The sequence below is a fragment of the Lissotriton vulgaris genome, chromosome 7 (assembly GCF_964263255.1).
Source record: "Lissotriton vulgaris chromosome 7, aLisVul1.2, whole genome shotgun sequence".
Taxonomy (NCBI): domain Eukaryota; kingdom Metazoa; phylum Chordata; class Amphibia; order Caudata; family Salamandridae; genus Lissotriton; species Lissotriton vulgaris.
Window position 1 is genome coordinate 879,930,285 of NC_141695.1, and position 15,048 is coordinate 879,945,332.

The 15,048-nt window shown below is 42.8% G+C and overlaps 1 protein-coding gene across 2 annotated transcripts in view; it reads right to left on the reverse strand.

The window, feature by feature from the left end:
* Positions 1 to 15,048, reverse strand: part of G3BP1 (G3BP stress granule assembly factor 1) — a 366,859-nt gene that overhangs the window by 241,515 nt on the left and 110,296 nt on the right. For both annotated transcript variants that reach the window (XM_086931268.1, XM_086931269.1), the window contains exons 2-4: positions 12,850 to 12,963; positions 11,761 to 11,842; positions 10,408 to 10,581 (exon numbers count right to left, since the gene is read on the reverse strand). In XM_086931268.1, the coding sequence (XP_086787394.1) occupies positions 10,408 to 10,581; positions 11,761 to 11,842; positions 12,850 to 12,944 (351 nt within the window). In that variant the 5' untranslated portion in view covers positions 12,945 to 12,963. The remainder of the gene's footprint in view (positions 1 to 10,407; positions 10,582 to 11,760; positions 11,843 to 12,849; positions 12,964 to 15,048) is intronic.

Consider the following 15,048-nt stretch of genomic DNA (forward strand, 5'->3'; position numbering starts at 1 on the left):
CTAATCAACACAACATGATTGTTTGCTGTATTTTACCTTACAGATAAACAAATCTCTTTGGCGCAAAGAGGAGCATGATTATAAGGTGCCGAGCATTGAAAAACTAGAAAGATTACCATTGACAGTTTGAGAAGCCTGTCATTGAATGGATAATACATGGCACCATTACGATACCAGTGACTATTTTCCAACTTCAGTATAGTCTACAGCATATACCAGTGGGCCTGTATGAAAGGTCGGGTAAAGAATACATTAAGTCGACCTGGACTTTACCTTACACACACAAATGTTGGAATAAGGGAAAAAGGTATTCCTTAGTGGTAAAAATTGTAAGAACTCACTAAGTGGTACACCTGCACGGTACCTGCACGGTACACCCTCCACAGTGATAGAACCAATTTTCAGGCAACTATCCAATGGCAGTTACGTTATGCTGAATGATCACAACTGCTGTGGCATGGTGCCAGGAAAAGCTTATCTAGTTAGTGTGTCGTCCATGGTCACTTGTTGTATGCAAGTAGTGTTGTATGCAAGTAGTATTGTATCCAACGCACAAGCCAGACAGTGTGATGGCATTATGGCCTTCACTGAATATCTCTTCTATACAAATTGATACTTTAAGCAGAATAAAAGCCATTCTTTTGCAAAAATCTGTGCCGCTGACGTAGTCTAAAGAAACGTATGATCTGCAAGTTGTGAGGGCATCTGCAGAGATACATGCATTATTATCAACAAACTGCCCAGTACATTTCGCAGAAGTGTTAAGTCAAATCTTAAATATGTCTGATACCAGTGGAATCGCACATGTATTTAAGACAATTTTTTCGGGCCTGTTAACACCATTTGAAGCAGTCCTCTGCATTTTTCCAAATTTCGTGCACTCCGTGTTCGGCGGTCTGCCTCTCATCTTGGGACTCGTAGCAGGAATTCTATTTTTATTCCTTCTGCTCCGATATGGCAAGTCCGGTAACCGACGATACCCAGACTACCATGGAAGGGACCCTTCTTGCCAAGAGGTATTGAGAGAATTACACAGATTCTTGGCTTGGCTCGTTTAAGAGATCTGAACACAACCTGGTTTCTTTTGTTCAGACCAATCTGGCAAGATTGCATCTTACCTGTTCTACAATGCCTGCTTTGCGGAGAAGACATTTGTCTTACACTTCCATCAGTCCTGCCATCGGATGTCGACGCCTTGCTATGTCCGGTAACGACTCATGCATCGTGTTGTGCCCAACGGCTACCAATCCTGATGACGGCATTCATGGAGGTCTCACCAGTAAGTCTAACTGAGGGTGAGATACGAGGATCAACAGGCACACAGGTACCATCTGATATGAACACTGCTAATGTGGCACCTGTCGCGGTCGGCAGCGCTTCTCATTTGTGCACATTTGATCTGCTCGATGAAGTAGTTCCACTTTCAGCTACTGTGGTAGACTATTTCTTTGCCAGCCTAGACGATCTGATGTTTTCTCCAGACATCGAGAATAACTTGATTCTTGCACACAGCGTTCCCTGAACTCTGAAATTCGGCCTTCACTTTTTCAAAACAAAGGCTTCTAACTTTGGAACTGTATTTTTTCACAACCAATTTAATTTTTCTCTCCAAAACATTGAACTTTTTGGCACAGACTAATCTGCTTAAAGTTGAACTATTCTTAGAGAACAAGAAATTCTTTTTTGAACACTTACTAGAGAAAATATTTGGCCTTGTCCCCAATACTACAACTATTGATAGGCTATATCATGCTATGAAATGGTCTCGACCTTTTTTCTGTATTTAAGAGCCATTTTTAGGTCTCGGCTATAACGCGCTGAAAGCGCGTTCTCGCCAGAGAACTATTGTCGGGTCTCAGCAGTCTGAGACGCCGAAGAGAGACAAGACCTGGCCGCGCGCAGCGTTTCCCCATAGTATAACGTTGTGCGCGCGGCCAGGTCTTGTCTCTACAACATTGCATGCAGAGCGGATCGCGTCGCGCGCCTCTCTGGAATGCATGGGGAGTCTGCAGAGAGGCGTGCGGCGCTGATAATCAGCTCACGGAGAAGAGCTGAAAAGCAGCACCCGGCCTGCGCTGACACACAGAAGTAACTTGCAGGGCAGGGAATGAAACAGCAGTCCTGCAAGATACAAAGGGGCAGAGCAAAAGAAACTACCTCGGCTGCAACGTCTCCGCCGGTGAAAGGAGGGATATTTTAGGGTCCCTGGGCCGTATTACGGATGCTTCATTGGCGACCCCGGATCAGCGGCAGCTTGAGAGGAATGCACCTGGGCGAGATTCCGAGCTTTAGTCTTGCAAATAGACAGCAAAGCTAAACCGGGGCCGTTAGGGGTGATGCTAGCTTCCCCCATGTCGCAGGATAAAGTTTTAAGAAAGATGAAATATACGCCCTTAATGGGAAGTAAAGCAAACAACGGCTATAAGCATATGTAGTTGCTGGTGACTAATCCTAGAAAGCAAGCCAATCGGAAAGGAAAGCTGCCCATCAGTGGTCACGTGACGCGCTCATGGGAAGCGCCGGATGGCGCGTGGTGGTCAGCTCAACAGCTTGTTCACGGTCCACGACCCTTCGATGCACTCAGCTGCACTCAGGGACTTCTACTCGGGGTTGTCAACTATGCCACCAGAAGGCGGGGTTTAAATATATACACAACGTATACTCCCAGACGGGTTTTCGCCCCGGTCAGGGGACCGACACCGCCCTGTTTGCGGTCGTGGAGAATGCGAGGAGCATGCTGGATTCGGGGGGGATCAGTGGCAGTGATCCTCCTGGACCTCAGCGCTGCTTTTGACACCGTGGACCATCAGGTGCTTCTCCAACAGCTGTCGGGGGTGGGGGTCACGGGTTTGGCCCTCAAATGGTTCGCCTCCTTCCTGGAAGGTCATACATTTGAGGTGTGGGAAGGCCAGGAAAAATCATCCTCTACCCCTCTCCAGTGTGGTGTGCCACAGGGCTCGTCATTGAGCCCTACCTTATTCAACGTTTACATGGCCCCCCTGGAGAGTGTGGTACGGCCGCTGGGTATTAAAATCATCAGTTACGCTGATGATACTCAGCTGGTGGTAGGCCTCTCCCAGTCGGCGTACCATCCCGACCGGCTGCACACGTGTCTTGAAAAGATCTACACGTGGATGTGCAGCTCAGCCCTAAAGTTAAATGGCTCCAAAACGGAACTGATGCTGCTGGGGAACTCCTCTCCATCTTTGTCCCCCAGCAGCTGGCCAGACTGTCTGGGACCGATGCCTCCCCCAAGCAGGAGATCAAGAGCTTGGGGGTATGGCTGGAGCAGGACCTATCGTTTAAAACCCACGCCAAAAAGACTGCTGGCGTGTGCTTTGGCCTGCTCCGTTCAGCCCAGAAGATTCTGCCCTTGCTCCCAGTGGCCACTCGAAGGCTTCTCATCCAGGGACTTATCATCTCGCGGCTGGATTTCAGCAATGCGCTATTCCTGGGCGCACCCGAATCTACCCTGAACAGACTGCAGCAAGTGCAGAACGCGGCTGCCAGGCTTTTGACGGGTCTCCCTAGGCGTCAATCTGCCCGCCCAGCGTTGAGGGCACTGCACTGGCTCCCTGTGAGGGACAGGGTGAAATTCAAGTCACTCTGCATTGCCCACAAAGTTCTGCACGGGGTAGGTCCACCTATTCTGGAGGAAATGGTCCAGCCCTACAAGGCCTCTCGCTCTCTTCGCTCTGACCACCAACATCTCCTTCAGGTTGGCAGGGTGAAAAAGGCAAGAACTGGTGGCAGAAGGTTTTCAATAAATGTGGCCTCCTTGTGGAACTCATTGCCCCTACAACTGCGCTCGGAAGCCAGCCTTCTCAGGTTCCGTAAACTTTTAAAAACCTTTTTGTTCTCCGCTTAATCCCTGCATTCTTTTAGTAGTGTTATGTTCTGATAAGCGCTGGGATGCCTATTGGTAACCAGGCGCTATACAAAACTCAGAATAATAATAATAATAATAATAATAATAACGTGCACTGCCCATTTATGAGCAGGCCACAGAGGTAAAATACTAAAATAACAGCATTCGTTTACATATGTAATAACTTAAAGTAGATAATATTGTCCCATTCCACGTGTAGGATTTGTGCCCTTAGCTCCTAAAACTGAGACCCCACCAGACAGTGCTTTGTTTTTAACATGCATAACTTAAAGTGCTGTTAAACTGTGTGTCAACCCATTTTTTGTCCTGGGATTTTCTGTTACGGGTCTATTTTTATCAGCTGTGTTATGCTAAATGTTTCAATCATTGCCCATCAAGACTACGACTCCCAGAATACAGTCGGTTGTGCAAGGACAGCCAAGCAATCGAAAACTGTGTCCTTAATCTACACTGCGCGAGGTAGGTAAAATGTGCACCAATGAAACAAGCAATATTTCCAAATAATACTCCACGATGCTATGTGGTCAATGCCATGTTGGAGTGTACTTTATAATAAAAAAAAAAATCATTGCAGTATGTCACCCTTCACAAAGCAGCAAAATAATTAAATATTTGAACTGCCAACACATTTTCAAGGTGTGGTGACCGGAGAGGGGTACACCACCGAGACCCCGATTTCCAATCATGGGCCTTCTTTTAACAAATGACCTCTCGCGTGGACTCACGCCAAACGGTTCAGTTATGCCAAACCTAGAGCATTCGTCCAATAATGGACTGTCTGTTAATTAAAAGCGCATGCGGGGAAAGATAGCGTCCGGGTGAATAATCAATCTGCCCGCTTTACTAGGGACCAGTGTTTTGTTGGGAATGAGAAATCACACCAAAATATGCATTTAAAAAAAACAGCGGTCAGGGTCTTCCCAGCTGAGCCCGGCTGGCGGCTTCATGGAAAAGAACCCAGACAGCTGGGCAAGCGTCCGGCGGGGGAGCCCTTGGCGTAGACCGGTCGTTTGATAGCCAGCACTTAGGCCGAGGCTTGGCTCGCTGGTGCCCCACTGAGGACGGTCACACCAGCTCTGCCCCAGGCCGGCCGGCGTTCCGTTTCCACGGCTCATCACAGGGTTCAACCAACGGGACAGTATTTCATTCCATTTGGTGACCAGTCAGATTGTAAGAATATAATGCTGTGCTGTTATATTACAGGTATGTGGCTGTCTATGTGAAGTGTGCTCGCGCGTTGCCTGCGAGTTTGGGTGTTTCTAACTTCTTACACTGATTTTCATTTTCATGTAAGTATGATGGTGCCCATGTTTCTCTTGGTGTGTGTGTGTAGTTAGTTGTGGCAATATCTGCAGGTCAAGACAACAAAATGTGCCCCCTCCCTCAATGATTTCAATGTTAGGGACCCAATGACCACAAAGGTTAAATCAGGTCCGGTATATTTATTTATACCTATTTTTTGATGGTTATTTCAAAACTACTTTATCATGGCAGATCAATAATACAACATACACAATTATTGACAACAGACATTAACCTACATTGACACAATGAAATTGACAAACTATATAAGAAACAATGTGAAAAACAATTTCAAGTGTAACATCCCACAAATACTACAGTGCTGAACCAAAAGCGTAACTATAAGACAATTTGATACAGACAAATCAGGAAAACAAAGCCAATTCAATACAAGAGCACATAGGCGTTAGGCAATGTTGTTTAGTACACAGTTAATGTATATAGTTAGCTCTTGCTGGATTGCCGACGCGTTTCAAGTTTGGGCATGGAGTTTCCAAACTATCATCAGGGCTCTTGATTGTGTTCTGAATGTTGGTAATAGGTTGGCCTGTGTGGGTTTCTATCAACGGACCAAATCCTTTGTTCAAGGCTCAACCAGAATAACTTCATTGACAACACCACCCTTTAGTTGGTCAATGTTGTAGCCAAAAAAGGGGGGGGGGCTGGGGGGCGGAGGATTATCTTAACTTGTTGACCTTAACCGCTCTTTAGCTGGTGAGGCAACAGGGACTTCTGCCTCGTGTCTTTTCTTTGGGTCTTGCTGAAAGCAAGCGCGAGAGAAGCATCGCGTTCACAACACTAAAGAAAAAGAAAAAGATTCCTAAGATAACGACTGTTCGCGCACGTGAAGCACTGATTGGAATCACATTCCTGTGATTCCTCACAGCCCCGGCCGGGGCCGTAGAGTGGGGACGAGGTTTGCTGCAAAGACCCAAAGAAAAGACACGAGGCAGAAGTCCCTGTTGCCTCACCAGCTAAGGAGCAGTTAAGGTCAACAAGTTAAGATAATCCTCCGCCCCCCAGCCCCCCCCTTTTTTGGCTACAACATTGACCAACTAAAGGGTGGTGTTGTCAATGAAGTTATTCTGGTTGAGCCTTGAACAAAGGATTTGGTCCGTTGATAGAAACCCACACAGGCCAACCTATTACCAACATTCAGAACACAATCAAGAGCCCTGATGATAGTTTGGAAACTCCATGCCCAAACTTGAAACGCGTCGGCAATCCAGCAAGAGCTAACTATATACATTAACTGTGTACTAAACAACATTGCCTAACGCCTATGTGCTCTTGTATTGAATTGGCTTTGTTTTCCTGATTTGTCTGTATCAAATTGTCTTATAGTTACGCTTTTGGTTCAGCACTGTAGTATTTGTGGGATGTTACACTTGAAATTGTTTTTCACATTGTTTCTTATATAGTTTGTCAATTTCATTGTGTCAATGTAGGTTAATGTCTGTTGTCAATAATTGTGTATGTTGTATTATTGATCTGCCATGATAAAGTAGTTTTGAAATAACCATCAAAAAATAGGTATAAATAAATATACCGGACCTGATTTAACCTTTGTGGTCATTGGGTCCCTAACATTGAAATCATTGAGGGAGGGGGCACATTTTGTTGTCTAGTCTTATATAGGGTCCAGCCCCCCCTCGGCCCCGCCAAGGACCTATCTCCTTTCTTTGTGCAATATCTGCAGGTCAGCATTTATTTGTTGCCTATAACGTTGGTGCGCGAGTTCTGCTGCCTATTTGTTGCTGTGCATGTTTTATGTGTTAAGTGTGTTTGGGTAAGTGTATGCGTGTATCGTTGCTTGTTGCTACTCATCTACATGTGGCAGTGTTTTCATCATTTTCTGTGCTGTTCTTTATTTTTGTAACGGTTTGTATTTCTTCCTGTTTGAGGCAATCTGTCGTGTGTACATGGGATTAAACACGTAAGTGGCAGGAGTGAATCTCATATTTCAGATCTTAAACGGCTGGACTTATAAAGTGAATTTAATCCTAGCATCAGGATCTCGTAAACACAGATCCTTTGGTTATTTTGCTTAGAGCGGTGGGATTAGAAAATTATTTGTGTCAGAATGGTGAAGAGCCGGCACCCCACAGGCTTGCACCTGCAGTACAAGGCCATAGTCGTTTCCCCCTGTGGGCTCACACTGTTAACAGTTCCCTTGCTATCAACAAAGAAGTGTGTGAAGTGAAACCTATCTGTTGTTTCTGCATTAACTATCTACTGGCCGGTCTGTCCACTTGTTTCTTTTGCTGTTATCTTTCCCTTTTTTTGCTTCCTGGACAACAATAAGATTAAAAGCTCTTACTTTAAAAAACCTTTAAAAGTTCAAGTCATTTCTTTATGGTGATGTGCTTTGAACGGAGGGACATGGGTCGTATATTTAAAAACGATTGCACCAAAAACTACCAGACAAGTGTACACACAGACACCACCACTGCCATACACACACGGACACCACCACTGCCATGCACACAGACACCACCATGAAAACAAGCATTTCCAATGTAATAGGTCTTGCATTTACATGACTTTCAGCTATTGGCATTGTAAATGACAATGACTTATTTATGTTTTAGTTTTTAAAACATTAATAAAAGAACTTGTCATTTACAATGTCAAGACCTTAAACTCGCGTTCATTTACAATGCTACTAGCTCTAACTTTTGCAATGCCGAGACCGTTGCATTGTAAATGCTTGTCATAAATGTAATTATATGATTCATTCAGTTTGTATTTTATGTACAATGCTTTATGCTTAGAATGACATCACTTCCTTAAATGCGTACTGTAGAAATGCTCATTTTCTCGTGTACAACCAGTTTAAGTGCATTTTCATGTTTTTTGGGGTGGGATTGTAAACACTAGCTTTAGATATGTTCAGTGCTTATACGTTTAGCTTTATTGAACTTAAGATCGTGGAGTGGGTGTTGTAAATGAATCTAGGACCCTAGTGTAAATGTTCCCGATTCATGCCCTTATATAGGTATACATTATCCAATCCTTATATAGGCATAGAAATCAGTACCATAATTGGCCTGAGTCTTGCAGCCCAAATACGGACCGGCTACTTCAACTAAGTTCCGAAAATCAACAACGATTTCTTGGAAAAACCCGCCTTCAGCAGCTAGGGACTTTCCCCTGCTTGAATATTGATTTATCCAAGAAATCCTGGAGTTTTCAAAGAATTGAGTCTTTGAGTGACGTTATTAAGTCCAATCATACGTCAAACTCGGCACCTTCAAGGTATAAATATGCCTAGGTTTGCCCAGACAAACGCACAGTGGTTTGGAGCAGATCGACTAACTACTTGCCCGACGCCCTGCAGCAGCAAGTGCCGAAGGAAGCCGACCCTCCAGCTGACGCACTGAGAGGCGCTGTCTTTTCTCTTGCCGAGAAATCCAGCTCCAGTGTTTCCGGCTTACCCTTGCGGGTATCTGGGAAATAGAGTCCTGAGAGAGATACAAGACCTCCTTCATTCTAAAACCAAGGGACGGAGCTGATCAGACTTTTAGAGAATTCTTGGAATAGATTCTTGGCAGAGAAATACTAAACTTAAGCTACTCCTCACTTACTTCTTCCCTTGTACTAGACTTAGGTTAGGTACACCGGGGTAGCGTATTTTAGAAGCACCAGTTGAGTACTTTTAGCCATCATTTTATCACTGTATGTATTTTATACGTTTTAGGAAATTTATGGCTTAGAAACCAGATCAAGCTTTTACAGTACTACTTTATAATACTTTTCGTATTATATGCCTTGTACTTTATTACAAGTATTACGATTGTAGCAGTACATTTCTTATGCTTGAGAAAGATGACTGTTCAATAAATACTTTCATTGAAAACGCCCGCCTCTCTATTTTCTCAGCACCTCTGGTGAAACGAAGCATGCACGATAGACTGAGTAAAATAGCTATCTATTGTTTCCGCGACTCTAGATTGATTTCTTATTCTTGGGAAACAAAGTTGTCATGTTTATTCGCTTGTCAGAAACTAATCCCTTGTTTATTCAATAAATTTTCTAGTGACCTCTGAGCTAGCTGGCACTCACTATTAAGATTAATTTATTCGAAGAGACCTAGTCGACCTCAGTCCTATGTCTAAACTACAGTATATATTATTCCAATGCGCAGAGCCTATTAGGAATATAGGAACTAGACTACAAAAATAGAGTGATACAGATGTCAATAAAACAGTGTATATATGGTTGGAACCGATAGAACCTACCCAATCTTGTGGTCTCGGTTTGTAGAGAAATCACAAGTGACAGCTCTCGTCAGGCCCGGGGTACCGACGGAGAGAGCAGTGCCTCACACCCGGAGTTGTTGCCAGGTGAGGCGTTCACCCGTACACCAAGGGTGACATCTGTATCCTTGTGCTATCTCTACAAACTGAGACCACAAGATTGTGGAGGTTGCATCTGTTCCAACAATATACACACTATTTTATTGACAGCAGATTCCAGATAAAGAGGGGTCCAGACAGAAATTACTGCTTAAGGGGTTCTTTATGTAGCTCAAAACTATGAAAAGCTGCTGCCCTAGCGATAACCTGATGAAAGGAAGTGGCATCTTTAGGCAGTGAGGGACAAGCTGGATAGAAGTCTGGATCGTTAGCAGTAGTGGGATCAGTGTCATATACCAAGGATCAGGATTCCCCTAATGCCCCCCTCCCCCTTAAAGCCCCACTGCCTGAACGTGGTGACCCTTCAGGTGGTGGGTCATGTGTTTAAGACCGTGGTAGAGGAGAGGGAGGAGGGGATGGAAGCGGTGTTGATAGTGGTGGAGGAAGCAGAGGCAATGGAATAACAGGAGGACGACGATGGTGAGGAGGACTTGTGGCTTTATCCTTTTCTTGGGAGGAACAGGAATGTCTAGTGCCTCCTCAAATGTTAATTTCCTCTTTGGTGGATGACGGGGATGAACCAGAGCAGTTTCTTTTTTAATCCAAATCTCTCTCCGACGAATGACCATCTTTTCCAGAATGAGTTTGACAGGAGAGATTCTTCTATGCACTATTTTTACCAAACTCTTTACAATTCTCCTATCTCCAGTTCTACTAATAGGATTTTTGTCTTTTTGGTGTCCATGTATTAAAATAGGCACTACCTTAAAGTAGAGTGCATCCAAAAGCAGTTACTTTTCATAAGCAAGCATCAATTTGAATAGTGAAATGAACCAGCGCCTCCTACAAATATCTTACCTCTGGGGCCAGTACAAAGGTCTGCATGAACCTCCGCATGGGTTGGCGGTTATTAGAAAGTTCTCCCATCACCTGAACCACCACTCCATCATTCAGAGTAGCATGGGCATCCACATGGCGTATCTTTGTGTGGCAGTCTTTGAAGTTTAAGGACATGACCTTCTTGTGGATTTCCTGCAGATGGAAAAAGGTAATAAAAGTTCACAACTCTGTACGAGCCATAATTCCGAGTCCAGCTCTAGTTCTGTTTTCTCACCCAAGTACCTTTTCAGTGCAGCACTGATGGCACTTTACAGAAAGATATCAAAACTAAATCAGCAAGACAACAGGTGCAAACATGATCCACTTTAAAATACATACTGTGTTTTAAAAACTTGGTGTATTCACAACTTTGGATTCTGAGGAGTCCACTACAAAGATGTGAGTTTTGCAAGGCTAAGCAAAGTGGGTCTAAGAAGTGAATACATTTTGTACTACGTTTTTGACAGCTAATTTAGTATTACCTAGTTCATCAATCCCAAGAGGCAACCTTAGGTGCTTCTGCCTTGTGCCAAATTTCGGATTCTAAAACAAACCAACTGGTTCTATAACCTTTCATACAAGAAAAGCAAATAAGATCAAGTGTAGAGGAGAACACGCTTTGCTGGTAGCAAACACAAAATGTGTGTGCAGAAAACCTCAAGCTGCAAAGTCAACTGTTCAGGACTAAAGGTCTCCCTTAAGTTAGAACGACACTTTTTAGAGTTGGATTTACAAAACATAGACTGTTAGGAGGATTCAAGATTCATAATTAAAGTAGCCCTGTACTTCATTAGCATTTCCTTTTTAACATGAAGACTAATAATTGAAAGTACGGGCATTTACAGGCAGAGATGTTAAAGTTGTTGGATTTCATGAAAAACTGCTAAACAGAGCCTAAGGGTTGCCCAAAATTCAGTAAAGGTAAGTATTTCAGGACATGGACTATGACTAGCTACTGTTTAAATTACCCAAAAATTTGGAAACTGCGGTCACTAGTCACTTTTTCTTGGACAGATCATGTACTCTGAATAGATCTGTCAAATTTAGATCTAACAAGTAATTTACTGAAATTGCATTTGGCACATGGGTCTGCACCTTCACTGATCATTAATAGAACCGCGTGCAGCAACACAAACGAATACCATTCACATTGTATCCAATAACGCTCAGACACAATTTAAACAGTGTTACAGGGTATAATACCAATGCCATTCTTTATTGCAAGGTTACACGACTTCCAGTACACTATCAAAATGATAAGTGCAAGACGCTCTGGGTGCTCTACACTTACGAGTGTTAAAAGCACACATCAAATCTAAGTAGAATGCTTACAGATTGGCCGTACACTGCATCTGCAGGTTTTCCAGTGGGATCCAAACCTCCATGGACATAGGACGAACTCTTCCCATAGAACCTACAAAATAAAATATATATATATATATGAGAATTGTAAATAAGGACGATTAACCATCTATTGAATATATTGTTTTTGCATAGAATTCAACACTACTCACTTTACATACCCGCTGGTATCTGCATTCATGCAGTGAAGATATTTGTAAAAGATGCACGTCAATGAAATGGGTGCAATCGAGTGATTTTATATTATCAAACGCATGGGAGAATCATTTTAAATGAAAATAATGCAATTTATTTAATTAATATGTATGTATTTAATCAGGCTAATTTTATGTACTTGAATAGATGCTAAGGTCGTTCAGCATTTCCCATTTACAATGTGCACTATTTCTATGTTCATAAATCAGTCATGTGATGCACTTTAGGAGGTGTGGCCCATAGGAAGGGACAGGGAAACAGCATTAAAAAAGCAATCTGACTGCTAAACAGGTGTGTGATCAAGAGTACTTGTTACTCGAAACGCGTCGCTTGAAAGATTGCAAACAATAAAAATACCATCCTGCCTGAACCCGTGGGGTCCGTCTCCTTCTTTCGCCACGCTGCGTGGAGGTTTGAGGAATTACTTGGAGATATATATATATATATACACAAACACTCATTTAATCCCTTTGCAACCATCTTTCGCTGTACTGTTTCCACTCCTGTCTTCCCCTCAGCCTTCTGTCACCTAGCGCCAAAATGCTCCTTGGAGTGAACGCTGCGCTCTATAAAAACCTGTTTCATTCATTCATTCATTCATTCAAGCATCTCCCTTACGTTAAACAAACAAAACTTTTACTTATATTTCAAGACAACCAGTGGGGATGAACAAAGGGGTTAATATATCAAAACTATTCTCAGACCTTTAAAATGTCTTTTTCCAATGGCCAAGATATCCAGCATTACTAAAGGAAGATCGACAACATTTTCACACATTAAAATGGATCTCGAAAGTAGAGTTCGACAAAGTGAGGGGCTGCAGAAACTAACTCTCCGGCCTAGAGCACAGAAAGACTGGTTTACCTGTGCAGATAATCAGGAGCCTGGTTCAGTAGAGTGTAATACTGTCTCACAAATTCCCGCCCGACCAGCAGGGGACTTGGCTTCTCCATCACCATTTCTTTGGTCAACTGAAAACTAAGACAACAAAATGTTATGTTAGGCCAGGGGTGAATATCCAAGGGGAAGGTGCGGAAATTCTATCAAAGCAAACATTTTTTTTTTAAATTAAAAAGCTAAACTGCTTTAAAAGGTTCAAATTGGTGCACATGAAACAGATGCCTTAATAGCAACAAGGACAGGTAGAAACTGAACAAAAATAAGCTTTCATAATACCGACATAAGATCAGTTAGCACCCTTTTTATGCAAATATTTAGCACAAAAAAATTAAGATGCAGTATGAACAAAACATTACATTTTAAGGTGCTAATTTACACCTTGTGGATATGGAGGGGTTAATACTTGGAGACAATGACATTGACCCAACTTTGTACACAATTATTTCTACTACAAATCTCACAGTGATGTCTGACACCAAACTACATTGGTCTTTCCAAAATACAGATGGATTGACTGACAATTCCCAGCAAGCACCACAATACAAACAAGGGGAAAAAAATTACATTCACTTCCAACACTCACCCGTTGTGTACTTACACAAACTATTTCTATTGGTGCAGGGAGACACAAATTATCAAACGGATTTTCTGAATGACTTTTTTTTTTTAATTCGTTTTACTAATAGTTGCCCCACCATACCCCCATCACAAAGAAAACAGTAAGAAAAAAGCATGCAGAACAGAGTGCAACATCTTGCAAAATAAACTGCAAATGCATTAACCATCACCTGTATGTGAGACTCAAGTACACTACACTGATTCACAAAATAACTACATCTATGGATGTCATCATTATCACTGAAAATTAATGCTCTCGGGAGCAGAGAAATTAGGACAACACATCAGAAATACTGATGGTGTGCTTGCCGCACTCCCAGGGTTCTTGATCAAGTTAAGAGTACAATAATGTCATAAGTGGCGCTATAGCAACTCAATAGGTTAAGTAAGCAATGTCAGGAAGTCGCACACAAGTATGGAGTGAATCCTTGAACTACAAAACAGTCATCTTTTCCCCAACCTTCAAATCTAACATATCTGCTATGTAACTTTGAATTTAAAATTGTTAGCCCCAATAAATCCACTTGAGGTTATTGAGGTATAAGGTTCTATTGCTTTCTGGGATGGTGGTAAACTCCCCACAAAATGTGTTAATAGCAAACAAACTAGAGCACAGATGAAAATATGCATCTTGTACCAAACACCTGCGGAAACTACTGTACACACAAGCATGTATGGGAAATTTTAATTTAGGTGGAAACTCAAATGGAGCAATCCATGCTTCTAGTTCAGGGGCATCCGCTTTGATAGCTGGAAACAGTAAAATTAATAAGAAATCGTGATCCCATCTTTGCCCCACTGATTTTCTCTCAACCACAACCTGATCCTCAAGAAACACTGCTAAGAAGCCAAGCGAGCATGGTCGTGGCTCTCTAAAGAAAGAAACCAATCCTGTCTGGAGCTGTGCCCTTGCACTCTTGGATCTTCGATTATAGCCATGACCAATCAAACTCTACATTGCTCCAGAAAAAAAGCAGCACTGGCACGCATCAGCATACCTCAAAGGACGTAAATACATTTGATCATCTCACTCAATCTTCCCGCCCCCAAAGGAACTCAATTGGCAGTCTGCATAGTCTCCAAGAGCAGTTGAATCATCCACAAAGCAATTACACTCAGCCCCCAGATCCCCCCCCTCCCCACAACCTGTACACCACCAACTACAGACAATTGAGTTAAAAGGGAAAAAGCACAGAAAAGAGGCCTTCATTTACATATCTAGATTATATGGAGCAACAGCCCCTCCTTTACAAGGTTATCACAACCGTTCTTCACTTTAGAAAAGTGCTGCAGACACACCTCTTTAAAGAACACTGCACATCAATGTAGTTAAAGTCTGTCTCCTCTCAGAACCCAGCAAAAACCCAACCCTCAGAAATTGCTCTGTGTGCAATTCTGACTTTGGCTCCACCAAGCTCAGCTAGGTACACTCTATACAAATAGTACATACTTCCAGGGTGTTTAGGAAACAACCATAATCTGAGAGATCAATAGAGTGCCGATCCACTGTAAAGATCCTGGGTCAGTACTGCATCATTACCACAT